The 20,108-nt window shown below is 43.2% G+C and overlaps 2 protein-coding genes and 1 long non-coding RNA gene across 6 annotated transcripts in view; 2 read left to right on the top strand and 1 right to left on the bottom strand.

Moving 5' to 3' along the window:
- LOC139533549 (beta-2-microglobulin-like) overlaps window positions 1–20,108 on the bottom strand; it is a 296,734-nt gene that overhangs the window by 162,761 nt on the left and 113,865 nt on the right. The window lies entirely within an intron of this gene.
- Window positions 1–20,108, top strand: part of LOC139533552 (uncharacterized) — a 277,349-nt gene that overhangs the window by 166,825 nt on the left and 90,416 nt on the right. The window lies entirely within an intron of this gene.
- On the top strand, window positions 1,185–11,404 carry LOC139533537 (serine protease FAM111A-like). Of its 2 annotated transcripts, none has more exons than XM_071331659.1 (3): window positions 1,185–1,365; window positions 2,580–2,778; window positions 2,941–11,404. In XM_071331659.1, the coding sequence occupies exons 2-3, from the start codon at window positions 2,728–2,730 to the stop codon at window positions 5,038–5,040; spliced, it is 2,151 nt and encodes a 716-aa protein (XP_071187760.1). In that variant the 5' UTR covers window positions 1,185–1,365; window positions 2,580–2,727; the 3' UTR covers window positions 5,041–11,404. The 2 variants fall into 2 exon arrangements, with proteins under 2 accessions (XP_071187760.1, XP_071187759.1); XM_071331658.1 differs by having other exon boundaries at window positions 1,186–1,365; window positions 2,607–2,778.

The following is a 20,108-nucleotide window of genomic DNA, read 5'->3' as shown; positions in this document are numbered from 1 at the left end:
AAAGAATCCCCATCAGAACACAGTTTATTAGTGAAGAGTAGTCGACACTGTACAGAACACAGTTTATCAGTGAAGAGTAGCCTAAACTGTACAGAACACAGTTTATCAGTGAAGAGTAGCCTAAACTGTACAGAACACAGTTTATCAGTGAAGAGTAGCCTACACTGTACAGAACACAGTTTATCAGTGAAGAGTAGCCTACACTGTACAGAACACAGTTTATCAGTGAAGAGTAGCCTACACTGTACAGAACACAGTTTATCAGTGAAGAGTAGCCTAAACTGTACAGAACACAGTTTATCAGTGAAGAGTAGCCTACACTGTACAGAACACAGTTTATCAGTGAAGAGTAGCCTACACTGTACAGAACACAGTTTATCAGTGAAGAGTAGTCTACACTGTACAGAACACAGTTTATCAGTGAAGAGTAGCCTACACTGTACAGAACACAGTTTATCAGTGAAGAGTAGCCTACACTGTACAGAACACAGTTTATCAGTGAAGAGTAGCCTACACTGTACAGAACACAGTAAGTCGCTCTGGATAAGAGCGTCTGCTAAATGACTTAAATGTAAATGTAATCAGTGAAGAGTAGCCTACACTGTACAGAACACAGTTTATCAGTGAAGAGTAGCCTACACTGTACAGAACACAGTTTATCAGTGAAGAGTAGTCTACACTGTACAGAACACAGTTTATCAGTGAAGAGTAGTCTACACTGTACAGAACACAGTTTATCAGTGAAGAGTAGCCTACACTGTACAGAACACAGTTTATCAGTGAAGAGTAGTCTACACTGTACAGAACACAGTTTATCAGTGAAGAGTAGCCTACACTGTACAGAACACAGTTTATCAGTGAAGAGTAGTCTACACTGTACAGAACACAGTTTATCAGTGAAGAGTAGCCTACACTGTACAGAACACAGTTTATCAGTGAAGAGTAGCCTACACTGTACAGAACACAGTTTATCAGTGAAGAGTAGCCTACACTGTACAGAACACAGTTTATCAGTGAAGAGTAGCCTACACTGTACAGAACAATGAATCAAAGGGAAGACATCAATTGCATTTGTGACAGAGGTAAAATCTATGGTCACATTTGTGTTTTTCTTTTATTTAATTATTTAAGAGGAATATTTTAATTTCTGATTCATTCCGGGTATAACTTGAGTCCTCCCAGTGGTTTCCTATTGAAATGCATTTATACCTATTGTTGCCAGTAGTAGGAGGCAAATGGTACGTTTTGTCTTCACATCTGGTCACTTCTATGAACGAACTGCTGGAACTTCCTCATTCTTCTGAGAGAAGCCTAACGGGACAGACGCAAACGTTATCCTGCCGCATCTTGTCTCCTGTTTTACAGGTTGGTACTATTAACAAATACACAATGTCACATAATAGTAATTGGACGAGGTTAGCTAAATATAGACGAGTCTGTATACGAGTTGTGAAGTGTGTACCGGTTAATATAACCGAGTAGAACAAGGCTTAGTTTTCCGGACTGTAGGCTAGTTGTTGTGAAAGTGGGGGGGGGACTGGTATCAAGTAGAAACACAATGTCGAGGGCTGGAAGTGAAATGGAAGTGAGTGAGGACGAGTTAAGTGAAGTGGAAGGTGTAGTGAAGACCTCGGGAACCTGAGCCTCACATAAACGGACATGTTAAAAAAGAATCTGGTTCAGTAGGAGGGACATTTTTGGAGAGTAGATCCTGGCCTTTTTGGCGGGTCCATTTGTTTTTTGGCGGGTCCATTTGTAGTTTCAGTGTGGGTGTAAAATGAGTTGAGTCATTGAAGGTAATCTGTAGTGGGTTTGTGATGTGTACTTCTTCCGCCTTGGAGGGATCTGGGGCTCAATATCACGCAACTCGGGACAAGATCGGTTGTTTGATTTGTTCTTAGGAACAGAGCGCCATTGAAAGGAGTGATTACCGGGAGAGCTGTAAATGTGAAGGAGAACCAGTTGAGGGGGAAGATTCCCGGTGTGTGATACTCGTCGTTTGTTGCGATGTCGTCAGGGTGGAGTGAATGGTGAGACAGAAGAGTCAGTAGCTCTATTCGGACGCGATAATATAACCATGATAATATGAAACAGGTTCAGGGATAAAAGTGTGTTTGATTAAATGTTCCAAAACAAAGAGGAAGAGAGAATACAAACTGTGGTCCCCATTCAAATCACATTGGACCAATCATGACAAGTGAAAAATTGTGAGGTGAGAACGCATGTTATAATTGATTTGGTGTCATGTTTCTTTTTGTTCGAACTGCAAACTTTGTTTAGTTGAGTCCATGAATTCATGTTGAATCCTGTTGGTGGGGGGGATTTAAGTTAAGTCCATGAATTCATGTTGAATCCTGTTGGTGGGGGGGATTTAAGTTAAGTCCATGAATGATTGTTGAATCCTGTTGGTGGGGGGGATTTAAGTTAAGTCCATGAATGATTGTTGAATCCTGTTGGTGGAGGGGATTTAAGTTAAGTTGGTGGGGGGGATTTAAGTTAACTAATATTATAAATATGTCAGGATGTAAAATGACTGTTATTGTGTATCTACAGCATAATCATTTTCTGTCTTTACTTAGAGCGTCAAACTCCTGTTTATTCTTCAGTTCCAGTGATCCATTGTCAGAGTGATCCATTGTCAGAGTGATCCATCGTCAGAGTGATCCATCGTCAGAGTGATCCATCGTCAGAGTGATCCATCGTCAGAGTGATCCATCGTCAGATCAAATGGCTTCAAATAACAAAAAGATGAAAATGTCTGAACCTCATAATACCAAGGTCAGTATAATGTTTATAACACATTTCTAATCCATCATGAAGTATTTGTTTAGTATATTGATAATGACTAACTGGTTTTGATAAGCACAATTTATTATAATTTAACCAGACAAACATAATATTTATAAAGATTAGTAACATTCTTTATAAATTCCTCCACAGGAAGAACACTGTCACCGATTCTCCTTTTCTAGCGGAGACACAGCCCTGATATATAAAGGGGAAATCACCTGTACCGAACCTGGCAACATAATAGAAGTTCTCAAAAGAAATGAGATCTTCTGTAAACTAATGAAAAAGGTGAAGGGGAGAGAAGTTGTCATTGTGAATGAAAAAGGGGCCATAGTGGAGCACTTTCCATGTTGCTTAATTAAGAAAGATGAGACCCTCGTTATATACACTTTCCCTAAAACTAAAACACCGGCCATAGATGGGAAAAGGGAACTTGAACAGGGAAAAGAACTTGCACAGGGAAAAGAGCAACAGGAAAAATCCACATTTGTCACTTTCTGTGTTGAGGTAACAGGTGGGAAAAATATCACAAGCAAGGAGATACTTAAACACCAAAAACGTAAGAATTTTAGCCCTCTGTGTATCTATGCAAAATCTGGGGATACAGTCAAGTCAGCTCTGGAAGCAGATGGGCGTTTCTCAGACATAGTGTTTGAAAAAACATGTACACTTTGTGAGGAACCCCAAAAACAAACAAATATTACTATGTCCACTGTAGTAAACAAGCTAGAAGATCGCAGATTTCAAATTTTCCTAAAGGAACCGACAAACAGAAAGGTGCTTGGCACCACAAAATCAAAGATTTCTGACACAAGATTCAAATCTGAGGGTGACACCACACAACCCTCTCAGTCCAACCCAAGTTCAACATCGGAGGAGGGGCCCTCTCAGTCCAACCCAAGTTCAACATCAGAGGAGGGGCCCTCTGTGGGAAATATGACACAGAAGCGACAGGAAATACAGGCAAATAAGAAACAAAAATACATTCCCATGCCAGATTCTAGGGAAATTCAGCAGATCTTATGCGACCAGTTTAAAGGTTTACTAGATCACATGAAGAGTAGGTATCCACAGGAGAAATCTGAGTCTGAAGTGATAGAGTTGATGAGGGAGGAATTTGGTAAGAAACCGGAGGGTTTTACTGAAGTGTACAGGTTAACAGAGCTGGCAGAAGTGACCACCTCAGTCTGTAAGGTCGAACACGAATTGATCGAAGGAACAGGTTTCCTGCTGTTCGATAACCTCATCCTGACAAATGGTCATTTGTTCAAGGATAAAGGTGTACTTCAGGGAAAGACACTGTCGGTTCCCACAACTGTCACGTTTAATTTTGACAACCCACTTGGATCAGAACAGTGGAAGGTAAATGTTAAACCAGAAGTGGTTGCCCTCCAATATGGAGTTGATAGGTGGGGGCGTCAGGTTGACTATGCCATACTGGAGTTGAGTACCCCATTAAAAGGCAAGAAGTTTCCTCCAGGTCTCCTTCAGAAGTATGGCCCAGTCCCTCAGACAGGTGGGATCTACATCGTTGGCCATCCAGAAGGAGGGATTAAAAAGATTGATTCCACGACCATAATAGAGGTGGAACAAAGAACTGCAGCTGAGACCAAACATTTAGGAGAAAACCATAGCTCCATCATGTTAATGCAAGAAAGCATTGGGGATAATGAGTTGGACAAAGAGTTTTATGAGCAGATAATACAGGGGAAACCGGATGTGCTGACCTATAACACCTTCTGCCTTAATGGAGCCTCTGGGTCTCCGGTTATAAATCCCAGTCATTGTCAAATAATTCATGGCATCCCAGTATATGGCTGCCAGGTGATTGCCATGCATACTGGTGGCTTTTCTTACAAATGTAAGGAAACTCAAGAAACTCAGAGTGTGATTGAATATGCAATCCCTCTCAGGACCATTCTAGAAAACGTATTGTTCTACTTGGTGGAGACAAACAATCTTCAAATGTTCTCAAGATTCACCAATGTTGCCATGAAAAACCCACATCTGTTTGAGCTCATTGACATTCTTATAACATTGATCACTGAGATGGTGGCCACAAGTCCACCTGAATACACGGCTATCTCTGAGTGTTCATGGGGTCTGGCCACCTGTAGTCATAACAATGAGTGGTCCTGGGGTCTGGCCACCTGCAGTCACAGAATATGTGACACAATATCACAAAGTGGTAAAATATATGAGATGCAGAAATTCTGGCTGATCCTGCTGCAGATGTCACCTGTGAGTTGAGAAGCAGCTTTAGGCCAACTAGGCCCCCCCCCCAAAAAAAAAATGATTTTATTGTCACACACACCAGATATGTGCAGTGAAATGGATTCTTTTACAGGGTCAGCCATAGTAGTACGGCGCCCCTGGAGCAAATTAGGGTTAAGTGCCTTGCTCAAGGGCACAGAGACAGATTTGTCACCTTGTCAGCTCTGGTGTTTGAACCAGTGACCTTTCAATGGCTAGCCCAACACTCTAACCTCTAGGCTACCCGCTGCCCATCTAGGCTAACCGCCTTCCCCTTCACTTATTTTCAACTGTAGACATCAGCTATAGAGGGATATGGTGATGTGCCCATTTTATTGGAACAGATATAGCCCTTGGTTCACTCCAGACCTGTCTGCCCTTGACCAGCACAAAAACATCCTGTGGCGTTCTGCATTAGCATCTAATAGCCCCCGTGATATGCAACTTTTCAGGGAAGTTAGGAACCAATATAAACAGGCAGTTAGGAAAGCTAAGGTTTGCTTTTTCAAACAGAAATTTGCTTCCTGCAACACAAACTCAAAAAAGTTCTGGGACACTGTAAAGTCCATGGAGAATAAGAACACCTGCTTTGAGAGACTAGTCAAGGACCATATCACCTCCACCCTACCTGACACCCTAGACCCACTCCAATTTGCTTACCGTCCCTGGGTCTCGACCCCGCCCTGTGCAACTGGGTACTGGACTTCCTGACGGGCCGCCCCCAGGTGGTGAGGGTAGGTAACAACATCTCCACCCCGATGATCCTCAACACTGGGGCCCCACAAGGGTGCGTTCTGAGCCCTCTCCTGTACTCCCTGTTCACCCACGAGTGCGTGGCCATGCACGCCTCCAACTCAATCATCAAGTTTGCGGACGACACTACAGTGGTAGGCTTGATTACCAACAACGACAAGACGGCCTACAGGGAGGAGGTGAGGGCCCTCGGAGTGTGGTGTCAGGAAAATAACCTCACACTCAACGTCAACAAAACAAAGGAGATGATTGTGGACTTCAGGAAACAGCAGAGGGAGCACCCTCCTCGGTGTACACATCACGGAAAAACTGAAATGGTCCACCCACACAGACAGCGTTGTGAAGAAGGCGCAGCAGCTTAACTGCACATTGGCTTACAATATTCCTAGGCCATCATTGCAAATAAGAATTTGTTCTTAACTGTCTTGCCTAGTTAAAAAACAAATAAAGAAATAATTTAAAAACATGAAGTAGTTGTGTGTGAGTACTATTTGAGCCAATGTCCTAATGCATGGACCGGAAGGGTTTTCAACCAAGATCTCAGCGATCACTGCCTGCATCCTGTAGTACACTCAAAAAAGTTCTGGGACACTGTAAAATCCATGGAGAATAAGAGCACCTCCTCCCAGCTGCTCACTGCATTGAGGCTAGGAAACACTGTCACTATTGATGAATCCACAATAATTGAGAATTTCAATAAGCATTTTTCTACGGCTGGCCATGCTTTCCACCTGGCTACCCCTACCCCGGTCAACAGCCCTGCGCTCCCCACAGCAACTCGCCCAAACCTCCCCCACTTCTCCTTCACCCAAATCCAGATAGCTGATGTTCTGAAAAGAGCTGCAAAATCTGGACCCCTACAAATCAGCCTGGCTAGACAATCTGGACCCTCTCTTTCTAAAATCATCCGCCGAAATTGTAGCAACCCCTATTACTAGCCTGTTCAACCTCTCTTTCGTATCGTCTATGATTCCCATAGATTGTAAAGCTGCCGCGGTCATCCCCCTCTTCAAAGGGGAAGACACTCTAGACCCAAACTGCTACAGACCTATATCTATCCTGCCCTTCTAAGGTCTTTGAAAGCCAAGTTAACAAACAGATCACCGACCATTTAGAATCCCACCGTACCTTCTCCGCTATGCAATCTGGTTTCAGAGCTGGTCATGGGTGCACTTCAGCCACGCTCAAGGTCCTAAACGATATCTTAACCGCCATCAATAAGAGACATTACTGTGCAGCCGTATTCATCGACCTGGCTAAGGCTTTCGACTCTGTCAATCACAACATTCTTATTGGCAGACTCAACAGCCTTGGTTTCTCAAATGATTGCCTCTCTTGGTTCACCAACGACTTCTCCGATAGAGTTCAGTATGTCAAATCGGAGGGCGTGTTGTCCGGACCTCTGGCAGTCTCTATGGGGGTGCCACAGGGTTCAATTCTCGGGCCGACTATCTTCTCTGTATACATCAATGATGTCGCTCTCGCTGCTGGTGATTATTTGATCCACCTCTACGCAGATGACACCATTCTGTATACCTCTGGCCCTTCGTTGGACACTGTATTAACTAACCTCCAGATGAGCTTCAACGCCATACAACTCTCCTTCCGTGGCCTCCAACTGCTCTTAACTTCTTTGGGATAGGGGGCAGCTTTTTCACTTTTGGATGAAAAGCATGCCCAGAGTAAACTGCCTCCTCCTCAGTCCCAGATGCTAATATATGCATATTATTATTAGTATTGGATAGAAAACACTCTGAAGTTTCTAAAACTGTGAGTATAACAGAACTCATATGGCAGGCAAAAACCTGAGATAAAATCCAAACAGGAAGTGGGAAATCTGAGGTTTGTAGTTTTTGAACTCAGCCCTATCGAATACACAGTGGGATATGGGTCAAGTTGCACTTCCTAAGGCTTCCACTAGTTGTCAACCATCTTTAGAAACTTGTTTCAGGCTTCTACTGTGAAGTGGGGCCGGATGGGAGCTCTTTGAGTCAGTGGTCTGGTAGAGAGCCACGCACACCAATTCTCCGGTTGGAACATTATTGAACATTTATGATAAAAACATCCTAAAGATTGATTCTATACTTAGTTTGACAAGTTTCTTCAACCTGTAATATAACTTTTTGAACATTTCGTCCGACTGGACCTGAACGCGCGTTTGAATTTGTTTACCTAACACCCTAACAAAAGAAGCTATTTGGACATAAATGATGGACATTATCGAACAAAACAAACATTTATTGTGGAACTGCGATTCCTGGGAGTGCATTCTGATGAAGATCATCAAAGGTAAGTGAATATTTATAATGCTATTTTTGACTAATGTTGACTGTGCAACATGGCAGATATTTATTTTGGCTGGTTTGGGCTCTGAGCGCCATACTCAGATTATGCTTTTCCGTAAAGTTTTTTTAAAATCTGACACAGCGGTTGCATTAAGGAGAAGTGTATCTAAAGTTCCATGCATAACACTTGAATTTTCATCAACATTTATAATGAGTATTTCTGTGAATTCATGTGGCTCTCTGCACAATCACCGCATGTTTTAGAACTACTGAACATAACACGCCAATGTAAAATTAGATTTTTTTATATAAATATGCACTTTATCGAACATACATGTATTGTGTAACATGAAGTCCTATGAGGGTCATCTGATGAAGATCATCAAAGGTTAGTGATTAATTTTTATCTCTATTTGTGCTTTTTGTGACTCCTCTCTTTGGCTGGAAAAAATGGCTGAGTTTTTCTGTGGCTTGGTAGTGACCTAACAAATTGTTTGTGGAGCTTTCACTGTAAAGCATTTTTGAAATCAGACACTGTGGCTGGATTAACGAGAATTTTATCTTTAAAATGGTGCCTAATACTTGTATGTTTGAGAAATTTAATTTCTGAGATTTCTGTTGATTTGTATTTGGCGCCCTGCAATTTCATTGGCTGTTGGCGAGGGGTTCCGCTAGCGGAAAGGGGTGCCGCTAGCGAAACCCCAGTCCTAGACAGGTTAAATGCAAGTAAAACTAAATGCATGCTCTTCAACCGACCGCTGCCCGCACCTGCCCGCCCGTCCAGCATCACTACTCTGGATGGTTCTGACTTAGAATATGTAGACAACTACAAATACCTAGGTGTCTGGTTAGACTGTAAACTCTCCTTCCAGACTCACATTAAACATCTACAATCCCAAATTAAATCTAGAATTGGCTTCCTATTTCGCAAAACAAAGCATCCTTCACTCATGCTGCCAAACATACCCTCATAAAACTGAAATCCTGGACTTCGGCGATGTCATTTACAAAATAGCCTCCAACACTCTACTCAACAAATTGGATGCAGTCTAACACAGTGCCATCCGTTTTGTCACCAAAGCCCCATATACTACCCACCACTGCGACCTGTATGCTCTCATTGGCTGGCCCTCGCTTCATACTCGTACCCAAACCCACTGGCTCCAGGTCATCTACAAGTCTCTGCTAGGTAAAGCCCCGCCTTATATCAGTTCACTGGTCACCATAGCAGCACCCACCCATAGCACGCGCTCCAGCAGGTATATCTCACTGGTCACCACCAAAGCCAATTCTTCCTTTGGCCGCCTCTCCTTTCAGTTCTCTGCTGCCAATGACTGGAACGAACTGCAAAAATCTCTGAAGCTGGAGACTCTTACCTCCCTCACTAGCTTTAAGCACCAGCTGTCAGAGCAGCTCACAGATCACTGCACCTGTACATAGCTCATCTGTGTACAGGTACAGTGTCTCCTGACCCCTCCTGTCTCAGCCTCCAGTATTTATGCTGCAGTAGTTTATGTGTTGGGGGGCTAGGGTCAGTCTGTTATATCTGGAGTATTTCTCCAGTGTCCTGTGTGAATTTAAGTATGCTCTCTCTAATTCTCTCTTTCTCTCTTTCTTTCTTTCTTTCTTTCTCTCTCTCTCTCGGGGGACCTGAGCCCTAGGACCATGCCTCAGGACTACCTGGCATGATGACTCCTTGATGTCCCCAGTCCACCTGGCCGTGCTGCTGCTCCAATTTCAACTATTCTGCCTGCGGCTATGGAACCCTGACCTGTTCACCGGACGTGCTACCTGTCCCAGACCTGCTGTTTTCAACTCTCTAGAGACAACAGGAGCGGTAGAGATACTCTCAATGATCGGCTATGAAAAGCCAACTGACATTTACTCCTGCGGTGCTGACCTGTTGCACCCTCGACAACTGCTGTGATTATTATTATTTGACCGTGCTGGTCATTTATGAACATTTGAACATCTTGGCCATGTTCTGTTATAATCTCCACCCAGCACAGCCAGAAGAGGACTGGCCACCCCTCATAGCCTGGTTCCTCTCTAGGTTTCTTCCTAGGTTTTGGCCTTTCTAGGGAGTTTTTCCTAGCCACTGTGCTTATACACCTGCATTGCTTGCTGTTTGGGGTTTTAGGCTGGGTTTCTGTACAGCACTTTGAGATATCAGCTGATGTAAGAAGGGCTTTATAAATACATTTGATTTGATCTGTAAATAGCCCATCTAATCTACCTCATCCCCATACTGTATTTATTTATTTTGCTTCTTTGCACCCCAGTATCTCAACTTGCACATTCATCTCCTGCACATCCTACCATTCCAGTATTTAATCGCTATATTGTAATTACTTTGCCACCATGGCCTATTTATTGCCTTACCTCTCTTATCCTACCTCATTTGCACATGCTGTACATTGATTTTTCTACTGTATTATTGACTGTCTGTGTGCTTATCCCATGTGTAACTCTGTGTTGTTGTATGTGTCGAACTGCTTTGCTTTATCTTGGCCAGGTCGCAGTTGTAAATGAGAACTTGTTCTCAACTAGCCTACCTGGTTAAATAAAGGTGAAATAAAATAAAATAAGAAGGGTCACGTTGCAGAAGAAAATGTTCCATAGCTTCAATACTGCCCTCGTGTGGAATATTTGTGTATAACGACACAACATCAAAAGTACCTAACAAAGTATTCTCAGGGAGAGGATCAAGAGATTCAATAATAGAGATCATACTTCTGGTGTCCTTTACTAGGACTGACGTATTGGATTGTAAATCAAGCAAAGCTTGTTTTTCATCCTGAGGTAAATGATGGAAAGATATGGACTTCTGTTTGTTCTTAACGAGATGAACTACATATTTTTCAACAAGTCTGCAATATGTCTCAATAGAGGGATTGAGATTGGCTGGAGGTATAATTATAACTCTTAATTCTAAAAGGAGTCGGAGTATGTGCAGGTGAGCAACCTACATGTTCAGTAGAAATATCACGATTAGGGGAGATTATCACGCTCTGACCTTAGTTCCTTGTTTATGTCTCTATTTTGGTTTGGTCAGGGTGTGAGTTGGGGTGGGCATTCTATGTTTTGTTCTATGTTTTCTATTTCTATGTGTTTGGCCTGGTGTGGTTCTCAATCAGAGGCAGCTGTCTATCGTTGTCTCTGATTGAGAACCATACTTAGGTAGCCTTTTCCCACCTGGTGTTTGTGGGTAGTTGTTTCCTGTTTTGTGTTGTGTCACCTTTCAGGACTGTTTTGATTTTCGTTGTTTCACTTTGTTATTTTGTATTTCGTGTTCAGTTATAATAAATTTACATGGACACTTACCACGCTGCGTTTTGGTCCAATCTTTCCTGTTCCTCAGATGAAGAAGATCGTTACAGAGTTAAAATATTCCCTTAAACGGATGTTTCTAAAAAACTTAAACATGTCTACCTTAACATCAAAATCGTTGCACAAAATATAACCCTTTATTAAGCAAGGAGATATGGGCAGGGCTCAATATCTTGCTTGATAAATTAAAGACACTCAGTCCCGTGGGTTCTGGGACCATGTGAACGGTCTCCTCTGCCTCTGATAGTCGTTTCTTCTTACCCCGTTGGGTGCGGCATCTCGTCAGTGTGCGTGCCCGCGGTCACCTCCGCCCAGTCTCTCGTTGGATAAAAAAACTGCCACTGGAAGCAGATGAGTCATTACACTGCTGACTGTCAAATAAAACCAAAACCGACGCTCACCATGTCTGCAAAATCCTGTAAAGGGGTTGAAGAGCTCGGAGTTGTAAAGCAGATCTGAATGAAAAATATGGTAATCTACCATGGGAAAAGTGTTTCAAGAAATGGAACAAATGGACACGTGGGACTGGAGAGAGTCAGTTTCCAAAGCAGCGCTTGGACATAGTTGAAAGGGTCGTACAAACTAGAAAAATGGATATGAAAAAGAAACAAAAGAACTCAACCACTCTGTTACATATCATGTTAATGGAAGGAGAGACATTCCTGGGACAGGAAACTCAGGTTAGAACTTCTATTGAAAACAGAAAGAGAAGGTGCAGAACAAAAAGGTGGAGCCTTCAGCACCCCCACCCTACATAGAGGGTATAACCACCCCTTGGTACCAGTTGACCCCGGTGTAAAAGACATAATAATCAAAGGAACATTTATGAAGGAAGTGGATGATGAAAGTGCAGCAAAAGTAGGAATGAAGGACTTAAAGACGGGCAGCTATGTCCCTGTCAAACCCTGGACAAAGGAGAAGGAAAAGGTCAAGTACAAGCCGTTTTCATTAGAAGAAGGAGAAAGTGAGGAGGAAATGGTTGAAGAGGATGATGAACTCGGGAGTATAAACATGAACTCTGCAAGGAATCTGCTGAAAACAAAGGAGACGGAAGAAAAGAGAAAGAGGAAGGGGAGAAAATGATGATTTATTGAAAGAAATTAACTACACGCTGAAAGCAAAGAAGCAGGCGACAACAGACCTGAAGGCCATCATGGCAACAATTAGCAAACTGACTCGGGACTTGGAACTGGAGACGGAAGAAGAGGAGAAAACAAAAGGAGGAAACAAAACTCAGAGACCTGAGATCGGAAAAGAACTCAGTCAGGTCACAGGTAGATGAGATGGATGAGAAACTCACCCTGTTGAACAACAGAAAGAAGGAAATTAGTAAAGATGGTAAGACTGAGTAAGACTGAGTGAGTATAACCAAATGCCCTTACAATTTAAAATGGTGAATGATCAGCCGGTATGTGAATTTAAATTTGGGGACCTCACTAACATGTGTGCAATGCTGCCTAGATTGTCAAAAGGGGCATCAGGATGGATTAGGCAGTTTGAGACACTGAATGGACACCTTACCCTGTGTTATGGTGATATCCTAGTGGTAATGGGTAGGTGTTTGTCCCACAGCCAATTAGACGAATTCAACCGAAATACTAATATGATGGGAGCAGCCTCAGAAGTGCCCCTTGACAGATGTAGGGAAAGACTGTGGGGAGTACTGAGGAACATGTCCCCTGGGGAGAGAGACATGGGACGTCTCATGCAACATGGTGTTGATGAGAACACTGATTGGGACAAGTGGCATGAACGACTTCAAGATAATGTGGGTGGATGAGATAGGAGAGTGTTTCGACAGCAGCCTGGCTAATGAGAACCTGTTCATTAACTACATCAGAAACTGCCCGGCCTCTGTCAAATCCAAAGTCCATAATGAGGTGACCTATTGACTGCCTTAAATGCGACCCTCAGTTTTGAAAAGGGAAAGCTGACAGCATACTTTCCATGGCAACGAAGGAACCTGTTAACGAACAGAAGTGGAGAAGTGGCTGCATATCCTCTACTCCCAGGAAAAGACCATGTTCAAACAACTGGAAAGGATGTGTTCTACCAGCTCAGACTTCTGAACTTGAGAACAATTGGGGGAATAGTTACAACCTGGTGGACGTGAACACTTTGACCCTGAGGTCATACACTGCACCCTGAACTATGACAAAGGAGGAGAGGATGACGATTACAAGCAAGAATGGGAAGAACACATTGCAGCACACAAACCCCTCCATTGTTCTCGGACCATGTTACCTGGGAATAGAAGGCCTAGCCATCAGGTGTGAATTGGACAGATCAACCTTTTCCTGGTATCGAGGAAAACCTGAAAGTTGTGTCACACATCAGCTTACGAACAAATCAGGGCTATGCAGCTAAAGACCTGGGACACATGGTTAAGAGGCTGACCAAATCTCACTGGGACAGAAGGGATGACCTGAAACAGGATCTGTGCAACATTTACACCAATGAGTTTGATGACATGATTGATGTTGGCCATGTCTACACTTGCATACCAACTCAGTCTGAAATGATTTACCATGAATCAGAGGCCATCTACACTGAGTACCCCCTAAGACTCATGGCCTTAACTCCAGAAGAAGAGGAAGCCCTGGCAGCAGTACCAGAGGGGCTTTGGTGCCAAGGTGATGATGACGTGTGTCTCATTGCTTCGGCTGCACCTGTGAAAATACAACTGAGGGATGGATGCTCAGGTCCAAGAATAAAACAATACCCAATGTCACCAGAGGGAGAAGAGGGAATTGGCCTGACGATAGACAATCTAACCAGAGGAGGTGTCTTGTATGAATGTGTGAGTCCCTACAACACTCCCATTCTTCCTGTAAGGAAACCCACAGAATGGTTCAAGATTTCAGACCTCTGAATGCAGTTTTAACCAAAGAGATGGCAATGGTACCAGACCCCACCATCGTCTTGAGCAACATACCAACAACTTCTACTGCATTTTCAGTGGTTGGCCTCAGTGGAGCTTTTTTTCGGTCCCACTCAGTGAGGAAAGCAAAGAGATCTTTGCATTCACCTATAGGGGGCTCCAAATTAGTTACAATCGTCTTCCACAAGGTTATGCTTGCAGCCCTTCGATCTTCAACAGAGTCCTACAAAATGATCTGGCAGACTTGGCTTTTCCCAAAGGGTGTCAGCTGATACAATATGTTGACGACCTGTTGGTTTGCAGCTCTGACATGGACCACTGTAAGGAGGACACTCTTTACTTGTTGAAGAGGCTGTATGAGAAAGTCCACAAGGTCTCGAAAACTAAACTACAATTGTGGAAAGAAGAGGTTCTATTCATAGGACTGAACATTACCCATCAGTGCAAAGCACTGTCAAAAGAAAGGATTGAAGCTATCCTCAATACCTCGACGCCAACGAAAGTCTCAGAAATGGTGTCATTTCTGGGGTGTACTGGATACTGTAGGCAATGGATCTGCGATTACTCGCTTATTGCACGACCACTGAGGGAAATGTGTGGAGGAGGAGGAAGAAGAGTCCTCAGCTGGACGTCTGAAACAGAAGAGGCATTCATCAGACTCAAACAAGCATTGGCATCTACACCAGCGCTGGGTTTGCCAAACTATGATGTGCCATTTTTTCTATTTGTGGGGGGAAATAATGGGTTTGCTACAGCAGTGCTTACCCAGAGGTCTCAAGGAAGGATGTACTTTTGGTATCCCACTCTGTTCTGGCAATCATAAGCAACAACAACTCCTGCATGACTGGGACCAGAATAGCTGGATATGAATGCCTATTGACCCAACCTAATGTACAACTCAAAAGGTGTACGTACTGTGGTGAATCCTGCACAGCTACTAGCATCACTTGAAGATGGAGAATAACATAATTGCATTGAACAAATCTCGGCTGATTCAAAGGCAAGGCCTGATCTCTACGATACTCCTCTGGACTTCGCAGACATGGTGCTGTGCGTCGACGATTCAGCATACATAGATCAAGTGACAGGTAAGAAACATGCAGGCTATTGTGTTACATCTTATGGCAAGAAAGTGTACATTGAGCAACCACTGGTAGACTATGTTTCTGCACAACAGGCTGAACTCCTTGCTCTCTCTATAGCATGTGAAAAAGGGACAGGGTTAGATTTGACTATCTACTCAGACTCGGCATATGCTATGGTGTTTGTCGTGGTGTGGAGTTTTGGAGAGAGAGAGGTTTTACCACAGTGGCTGGTATTCCAATAAAGAACAGATTACATGTTGAGTCTTTGTTGGAGGCTATTATGTTACCAAGGAAACTAGCTATTGTTAAGGTAGTACATTATACTGTCAAATTGCATTTGGATTGTTAATTATTTTCTTCCTTTCACTTTTATGAATTCTTGAAACTACAAGAAATTTCTAAAATTGGCACACTGGTAAAGCTGACTTTGAGAGTGAGGGTAATGCACTAGCGGATGCAGGTTCTAAAACCGCTGCTTCGCTCTGTCACGTTTTCTCTCTGCCTCTGTCTGTGGTTACAGCCTCACCCTTAGAGGATCTGATTAAACATCAGTCACATGACACTCTCCACCACCAACTCTGGGCTCAGAGAGGATGTTTGAGAAACAAAGATGGCCTGTGGGACCCCTGTTTGCCATCTGACATGGTTTCACAAATTTGTTCCCTTGCACATGGGCAAATTTTGGATTCCTGGTTCTGCCCAAACTTGACTCAATTTGTGAAACAGCATATTTACAGGTGTGAGACTTGTGTTCTGTTTTAACATACAGGCAGGAACACCATTAGAGCCAGGCCATTTCCCATTACACATTTGGCCATGGATTTCATTGATATGACAGAGAGAAAAGAGAGAAAGAGGTACTGCTTGGTGTTGATTGACAAGTTCACCAGGTGGGTGGAGGCATTCCCCACTACTAATTGTGATGCAAAAACAGTTGCTAAGCTATTGGTCAGGGAAATTATACCTAGATTTCGGATCCCTGAAGTTTTGTCGGCCGACAATGGCACCCATTTCACAGGAGATGTGGTTGCACAGGTGGCTAAAATGATGGGTGTTGACCAGAAGTTTGTGTCCATCTATCATCCACAGAGTAACAGAGTTACTGAGAGGGCTAATCAGACCCTGAAAGGCTCCCTTGCCAGGCTCCCTTGCCAAACTATGTCATTCCACGGGAATGACATGGGTAGAGGGATTACCTCTTGTCCTTATGAAAATGAGGAGTAGCATTAGTAAAGGGATTGGGTGTACACCTTATGAAATACTTACAGGACGACCAATGAACACCCCAGGGGTGAGACCAATGACAGACCGACAGATAGACCTGAATTATGCTCAGTGTGACCATCTTGAGTACATGAAGGAACTAATCTCTGTTGTAAGATCTCTCCACTCTCACACTAGGAAAGCAGTAGAACCGATCCCAGGTGAGGCTCCAGATGCTCTAACCATCTGTGTAGGAGACTGAGTGAAACTACAGGTCCATAAAAGAAAATGGAACCAGCCAAGATGGATGGGACCCTTCCAGGTGACCATGGCAACACCAACTGCAATCCGGGTAGCAGAAAGGTTCGATTGGCACCATCTCTCCCATTGCAGGCTTCTCCCAGGTTGGCAACCGTCCTGCTTGGAGGACACCGATGAGGAGGGGCCAGAGGAGAAACGGGGAAGACCATAGCCAGAGGGCCGAGACCAAAGGCCAGAAGAACCAACAGAGGGTTCAGCCACAGAACTTGAAGAGTCATCAGATGTCGAGGACACCATCATACACACACACTATGGTTGTGAAACAAGAAAATCGCAACCATGTAAACACACGTGCAGGGTATTTATTGCTCTCCAAATCCTACTCGTTCCCTTTGTGGACGGGGATGTGGAGAATAATAAATGGATGAAAGCAGTGACATACATAGGATTACAGGGGAAGGGGAACACATCTGGCACACGGGTAACAATTTCCAGAAACCCACCTCCACAGCCTTTCTGTAGGGAACCCAGGCAGTACCAATGGGAAAGAATGATTTTGGATGTTAATTACTCCATTTTATGCAAAGGAACAATAACAGGGTTCAACAAAGAAACAGCAATTATACTATTCTGATGTTGGTCACTAGGGGGAAGGAAGCAACATGGGAAGGTGGATTATCCAATAGGACAACAGGTAATAGTTCAGATGCAGGTAAAGAATTTAAGGAGGGTGGGCCCATTGAGACTAAATGGCCAAGGTGGAAGAAGGTTCTTAGCGTACAACCAGGTAACATTTCTCAGCTGATTAAATGCAGAGGACCTCCAGAAGTACAATGGGGAGAGTATCTGACTGGTAGTGTAAAGCCCCTAAATGATAAAGGAGATGTTGTGTTGACAGGATGAAAACTCACCATAACTCCCCCTGTTTGTATCTGCAACTCAGGGAATGTGGATGTAGGGAACACCACTATTTGCCTGTCTTACACAGGCCTAAAAACGGATACCAGTAGTTTTGATGTACTGGATGGGCAACAATTGATAACTAGGGTAAATATGTCAAACATAGGCAAAGGCATGGAGACACCTCCAGATCATCTCTGGATCTGTTGGGGTAATGGCTACATGTTCCTCCCCAGGGGATGGAAAGGGTGTTGTTATCTGGGGGAAACTGAACTGATAGCAGCAACATTACCTGCTTCTGAGCTGTTGAACAGTTCTTTACAAATTAGTTTCAGATCGAATGACAGAGATAAAAGAGCAGTGGCTCAAAATAATGAATCTTCTGGACATGTGCTGTCTCAGGTAGAGATGGCAGCCCTGGTAATCTGTCCAGGTGCAGGAGTTGTAGTAAAGGGTAAGGGGATTAACAAGTGGACATACTCCATGCAGGCCCTTACTAATTTGACCGTACAGGGTTTTACTCAGTTGTCACTAGATGTGCAGAATTTGAAGGCAGTAGTGACCAGAGATGAAATGGCACATATTGGCTAAAGACAGAGGGGGCTACAGGTCCTTTGGAAGAGACGATTAAGATTACTGTGTCATGTTGCTTCCTGACTCCTCTGACAACATGACAGCTATTATTAATGACCTGGATAAATTAGGTTGTACTCTGGTAAAAGCTGACAACACTATCTTTGACCAAATTGGACACTGGTTTAAGGGTGTATTTTCACATGATGGGTAAGGTAATGATGTTCCTGGATGCCATGATTGTTCCACTTCTGGTAGGACTACTGTGCTTTGCTGTTGCTTTCTGTATAATAACGTGCTTGGCTCAAAAGACTGTTGAACATTTGGGGACTTGGGGTGGTCACAAGAAGGGAGCAAACTTACTTCATGTGGTAGAAGGAAGAAGGAAGAATGGGAGTATAGACAGACTCAACCCACCACTACCAGCATTCCAGGAACCTCAGGAGTGTTTTTTTCCTTTAGCAGGCCATCCCTGGGATCAAATGGATCCGGGGGATTGACAAATCTGTTTGATATCAGAGGAGAATATTATGGTTGATGGTGTGAGACTCTGGGTGAGTCTCAAAGGGGGGAATGATGGGGTCAAATTGGGGTCATGATAGGGGCCGCACCAAATGTTTCATGTATTATAATATTTGTTTATGCTTATGTTGTATTAATAGATTTATAAGGTCCTAGACTACAGATTAACTATATATATATTCATTATAAGGTTTTAAAATTGTTCCACAGTCTTTTCTAAGTCTCTACCTCTTATAAAGAAATGATCTGAGAAATGTGTGAAATTATTGTATGGGGTCTGTGAGAAAGCACTTCAAAGATAAACATAGAGCCCTGCAGGGGAGTAGAAGAGATAAGAAGCTAGTCAGACATACCTCTAGAAATCCACTTGGGGTAGTGGACATTTACTGCTGAGGACTTAGAAAACACTGGAACTATTTTATCTCTTGCAAGTTTGTATAGCTGTGTATGCATGGGTTTGGTCTGAGGAGTAGCAGGTAATGACGTATGCAGTGACATCACAGGGGGCTGACTACAAGCATGATTAAAGCAACTTGGACTTTTCTTATAGGGCAGAACTCAGGAGAGACACTAGTTGTGTATGTGATGTTTGATCTTTGACTTCTGTCTACAGCTGTATTTTGATTAAAATTGTAATGATTTATAAGTGCACATTTTGAGTGTTCCTTATTTGTTAAGTAAATAAAACGGAGCACAGAAAAACGGAACCAACACTTGCCTAGATAAATAAAGATAAAAAATTATTTTTAAATCCCCAACAGAACACAGTTTATCAGTGAAGAGTAGTCTATACTGTACAGAACACAGTTTATCAGTGAAGAGTAGCCTACACTGTACAGAACACAGTTTATCAGTGAAGAGTAGTCTACACTGTACAGAACACAGTTTATCAGTGAAGAGTAGCCTACACTGTACAGAACACAGTTTATCAGTGAAGAGTAGCCTACACTGTACAGAACACAGTTTATCAGTGAAGAGTAGTCTACACTGTACAGAACACAGTTTATCAGTGAAGAGTAGCCTACACTGTACAGAACACAGTTTATCAGTGAAGAGTAGCCTACACTGTACAGAACACAGTTTATCAGTGAAGAGTAGCCTACACTGTACAGAACACAGTTTATCAGTGAAGAGTAGCCTACACTGTACAGAACACAGTTTATCAGTGAAGAGTAGCCTACACTGTACAGAACACAGTTTATCAGTGAAGAGTAGCCTACACTGTACAGAACACAGTTTATCAGTGAAGAGTAGTCTACACTGTACAGAACA

Source organism: Salvelinus alpinus, chromosome 11 (genome assembly GCF_045679555.1).
Source record: "Salvelinus alpinus chromosome 11, SLU_Salpinus.1, whole genome shotgun sequence".
NCBI lineage: Eukaryota > Metazoa > Chordata > Actinopteri > Salmoniformes > Salmonidae > Salvelinus > Salvelinus alpinus.
Note: the sequence above shows the minus strand (reverse complement) of the source record. Positions and strands in the feature narration are given on the sequence as shown.

Excerpts from the sequence above, each read along its gene's own strand:
- LOC139533537 (XM_071331659.1), top strand. The coding sequence starts at position 2,728 with ATGGCTTCAAATAACAAAAAGATGAAAATGTCTGAACCTCATAATACC. Across the intron at positions 2,779-2,940 it reads CTGAACCTCATAATACCAAG|GAAGAACACTGTCACCGATT; the intron begins GTCAGTATAATG and ends ATTCCTCCACAG.